The sequence below is a fragment of the Plasmopara halstedii genome (assembly GCF_900000015.1).
Source record: "Plasmopara halstedii genome assembly, contig: Scaffold_672, whole genome shotgun sequence".
In the NCBI taxonomy this organism is placed as follows: domain Eukaryota; phylum Oomycota; class Peronosporomycetes; order Peronosporales; family Peronosporaceae; genus Plasmopara; species Plasmopara halstedii.
In genome coordinates, this window is record NW_020187589.1 from 153,139 (window position 1) to 157,981 (window position 4,843).

Below are 4,843 nucleotides of genomic sequence, written 5' to 3' on the forward strand. Positions count from 1 at the left end.
AGATAGGCTTAGAGGCAGCGCAGCGAACTAAGGCCTTTAATATACTTACTTTCATTTTGCCATCTAGTGCTGAAGTACCTTTTCATTAGTATGTGTGTAGCGCTGCTACAGGCTATCGGGAGCAAGGAGCTTGGAAACTCGGACAAGAAATTGTCGGTGCGTTTGCGCGATGGTTACACCGATATTCGTTGAATAACGGGTTGATATATTATAGCACTGATTTAACGGATGCGCCACGAATTGTGGTTCCTCACGATGAGGATTTGAAACACCGAATCCTCTACGAGGCCCACGACACCCACTCAGTGGTCTTTTGGTTGCAGATCCATCGCGACTTTACAATCTGTTCGCTGCCATAGTCTCGACGTTCTTGTGTACTTGCCATCATCACAGCGGCTGGTAGCCTGGCACCTGCTTGACAGCTTGAGCCCGACAAAGCAGATATCTCTGTCGATTTTCCTTCGACAGGTTCGCCGTTGAGCATGCTGGGGAGTGCGTTGATGCTGCAGCAGTCCCTCCTTAAAAAGGGTGAAGAAGAAAAATCGGTGACGTTTGGATCCTATTTACAGGCGACTTGAAACCACAGAAAAAGCACAGTCTGCTACCTACGTGTTTGTGTATATGTAAACTGTTTTTGAAGTCCATCATACAATTCATAAGCTATAAACGTAACTTCTATGTTTTCCTCAGGCCAGATATTGTCTTCACTTCTTACCTTCACGCTGTCCTACCAATTGAGAAGTCTGGTCGAAGCTTCATTAATCAAAACATTTTTTGTATCGTCACGTCAGCTACGTGACGCTGCTCACATTTAACCTGCTTCATTACCAGTTAAACAAGGAGTCGACTTGCGCACGAAGAGTGCTCCGAGAAAAGTGATTGCTAGAATAAAAATGAAACTATGTGTGGGTATATGAATGGATTTATCTAAGCCATGGTTCCGCGCAGCACAACCTGTTCAGCACTAGAAGCACGTGCAATGGTCGAGCCCAAACGGTAGACTTTTTCGCCAGTAGCCTCAATATGGCGCGTCACTTCAGCAACGTTTGCTTCCGGCAGCAGCAACACCATACCAATTCCACAATTAAAGGTTCGGGACAGCTCGGTGCTGGAAAGGTTTCCCACCTTCTGCAACCACTTAAAGACGGGAGGTAACGACCAACTAGAGCAGTCAATGTTTACAGCCAAGTCATCGGTTAATACACGCGGAATGTTTTCCAAAAGACCGCCACCAGTGATATGAGCAAGTGCGTTGATTAGTCCCAACTTTATAATGGGCATCAGCTGCTTCACATAGATTTTAGTTGGAGTTAGTAGAGTCTCGCCCAAAGTTTTACCAGACTCAAATGGACACGGATCATTGTACGCAAAGCCTGACACCTCCACAAGTTTGCGGACCAGCGAGAAACCATTTGAATGTACACCCGAAGAAGCCAGACCCAGTACGGCAAACCCGGCTTCAACCTTTAGTGGTAATATGACATTTTTGCGAACGGCTCCCACACAGAAGCCAGCCATATCGTAATCACCGTTATTATACATTGAAGGCATCTCTGCAGTCTCACCACCGATCAAACCACAATTGGATAGACGGCAGCCTTCCGCAATACCTTTTACCACATCTGTAGCTGCGTCCACATCAAGCTTCCCGCAAGCATAGTAGTCAAGGAAGAACAGCGGTTCCGCTCCCTGCACAATGAGATCGTTGACACACATAGCAACGAGATCAATTCCAACCGTGTCATGTTTCTTTGCCAATTGCGCCACACGCAGCTTAGTGCCCACACCATCCGTGCACGCCACAAGTGCCGTGTCTTTGTCATATCCCGCGGCTTCCAAGTCAAAAATTCCACCGAATCCCCCAAGGTCAGCATCACAACCCACACGAATTGTTGACTTACAAAGCGGTTTGATCCTGTTCACCAACTCATTACCAGCATCAATACTTACACCTGCATCTGCGTATGTGATCTCTTTATTATCAGCTTTTTTTTTAAGCAATCGGCCAGTTTGCGCCAGTTTGATCGCGTGGAGAAAAGCAGCACCTTCGAGCGTCTGCACACGCGCTTTAAGGGTTTCTGGCGTATCGATCTTTAGAACAGGACATTTCATTTGTACAGCAATCGGTCCAGCGTCTACTTGCTCCGTTACAAAGTGGACAGTGCAGCCGCTCTCCGTTTTATTGGCGTCAATTACAGCGCGATGCACTGCGAGGTCCATGCCACCAGCAAAGTCTGGGAGAAGCGACGGGTGCACGTTAAGAACCCTGTTCTCCCACTCTTTACAAAAGTCGCTGGACAGAATTCGCATATATCCAATGAGCAATACAAGATCTACATTTTTTTCTTTCAATACCTTTGATACCTGAGCGTCAAATTCAGAACGCGAGATACCCTTCGCTGACATAGCTACAGTCTCGATTCCGTATGTTTTCGCACGCGCAAGAATACCAGCAGCAGCCTTATCACTCACCACGATATCGATGCTGGCATTTATGTCACCTGCTGCAATCGCATCCAGAATGGGTTGCATGCTGCTACCACGAGTTGAGCCTAATACTGCCAGTTTCATCTTCTTGGCACCGTGCAGCAATCCTTTCAAACCAATGTCAGAACGATACTGAGCACCTTCAAAGTGAATCCTTGATACACCTTGATATGCCCGGTCGATGGCGTCTTGAAACGAGGGACCGTCAGCGGTCACTGCGAGCACGCGTCCACCAGAAGTTACAATGCTTCCGTCTACAGCAATTTGCGTACCAGCGTGAAACACGCTAACGCGATTCAGTGCCTGTGCATTCTCCAGACCCGTTATAACTTTTCCTTTAGGATAGCTGTCTGGATAACCTTGAGATGCCATAACAATAGTTGCTACTGCCCCAGTCTTCCATGTCACAAGAGAACGCTCGAGACGATGTTCCACGCAAGCACGCATAATCTCGTACAGATCACTGTGTAGCAAGGGCAAAACCACTTGAGTCTCTGGGTCACCAAATCGACAATTAAACTCGACAATCTTGGGGCCGGTAGAGGTTAGCATAAACCCCGCGTACAACACACCAACATAAGGCATCTCTTCCTTCCTCATTGCAGCAACAACACGCTCGATAATGTCCGTGCACTCGTGCTCGAGCTCGCTTGTGAGACAAGGAGCAGGTCCATAAGCACCCATTCCGCCTGTGTTTGGGCCCTGGTCGCCGTCAAAAATACGCTTATGATCTTGCACACCAGGCATGCACACAACACGCTCACCGTCACAGAATGCCAAAATTGACACTTCCTCGCCCGTCATGAATTCTTCCAATACTACTTCGTCACCAGCCGATCCAAACGCCTTTTCCAGCATGATTTCGCGCAGAGCTTCATGAGTCTCGCTTTTATCATTTGGTATAAGCACACCCTTGCCAGCAGCGATACCTGAAGCCTTCACGACAATTTTGTGATCGATCAAGTCGACATACTTTTTCGCCTTATCATAATCTGTAAAGTTTTGGTATGCGGCGGTTGGGATGTTGTTACGACGCATAAAATCTTTGGAAAAGGCTTTAGATGCCTCCAACTGGGCGGCAAGCTTGCTAGGGCCGAACGTCGGAATACCAATTGCATTCATTTTGTCCGCAAGTCCATAAATGAGTGGAGCCTCAGGTCCCACGACGCAAAAAGAGACGCCTTTGCTCTTGGCAAACGCCATAAGCTCATCGTGGGCATTCACATCAATGTTGACGCTTGAGATGCCGGCAGCTACGTTTTCTGTACCCGCATTACCAGGGGCCACATAAATGTGGCCAGTCGAGGCAGACTGAGCTAATTTCCAGGCAATGGCGTGTTCACGACCACCGTTGCCAACCAACAATATGTCGTGGACCAGCTCAGCGTCATCACTGAGATTAGCGGCAATGGCTGTGTCTAACTCGGCAAATAGAGTAAAAGCCTTTTTGGCCAATGCACGGCGCTCACACAATGAAAAGGCTAGCAAGCCGTCATGAGAAATCTGGCTTTGTAGCTTGGTCAGGTCCATTTCATCCACAATAACGCTAATTTGCTTATAGTTCCACGCGGCAGTGCGTACAAATGAGTAGGCGCCAGAAACCCACTGAGAAATGCGTGCGTTTGCACAAGCACCATCACTCGAAGGATTTGGAGGAAGAGCTAGCACAGCCTCTACTCTGTCAGACAGCATAAGCTGCACGTCAGTTGGCGTGGAAACTACAACATGCGGCACCTTGGCTGCTCCAAGAGCTTCCTCTATAGCTGGTGAGCACAGCGAAGCTATGCGCTGACCAGCTTTTTGCAAATTTGCTGCGGTCTGCACCAATGCATCAGTCGCGCGGTCACCACAAAGAACCACGAGCGGCGTGGATGAATCCATCTTAAGCAATGGGATGACTGGAGGTAAGACCTTGTTGCTTTTTTTCCAATCGCCAGCATATTAACCCTACCGTATTGGGTACGTACTGAACTAATGGGCACTTATACATTTTGGGTCCACTGGGATGAAATACAAATGTGTGTAATTGTGACTGTATTTTGGTATTTATAAGATGATGGGATTCCGAAATGGAGAGGTATGTGATGCACGTGGGCTACGAGCCGCATATCTATTAATAATAGCATCGCAAACATATGCCACTTTTGAAGTCGCACAGCTGAATAAGGACTTGATTTGTCGATGTTACTCTGTGTGGAGCTAACGTTCCGAACCTCTGTGCGTTAGTTAGCACGGACTTTCCAAGTAAAGCAATTCCCTGCGCAATAGTGCCCGATGACTCATGATAACTTATCCTGCATTGTAACGGGGTTACATGAGAGTGACCCGTCACTCTCCCAAGGGAGCTGTGGTGTGG

General features: G+C 47.8%; 1 protein-coding gene across 1 annotated transcript; it reads right to left on the reverse strand.

Annotated features, from left to right (window-relative positions):
• Positions 1–927: 927 nt before the first annotated feature.
• On the reverse strand, positions 928–4,368 carry PHALS_13654 (phosphoribosylamine-glycine ligase; the record flags this gene model as incomplete). Its single annotated transcript, XM_024729452.1, has 4 exons — positions 928–2,293; positions 2,365–2,408; positions 2,473–2,594; positions 2,652–4,368. 4 exons carry the CDS (start codon positions 4,366–4,368, stop codon positions 928–930), a joined length of 3,249 nt encoding a protein of 1,082 aa, XP_024579828.1.
• Between the last annotated feature and the right edge of the window lie 475 nt (positions 4,369–4,843).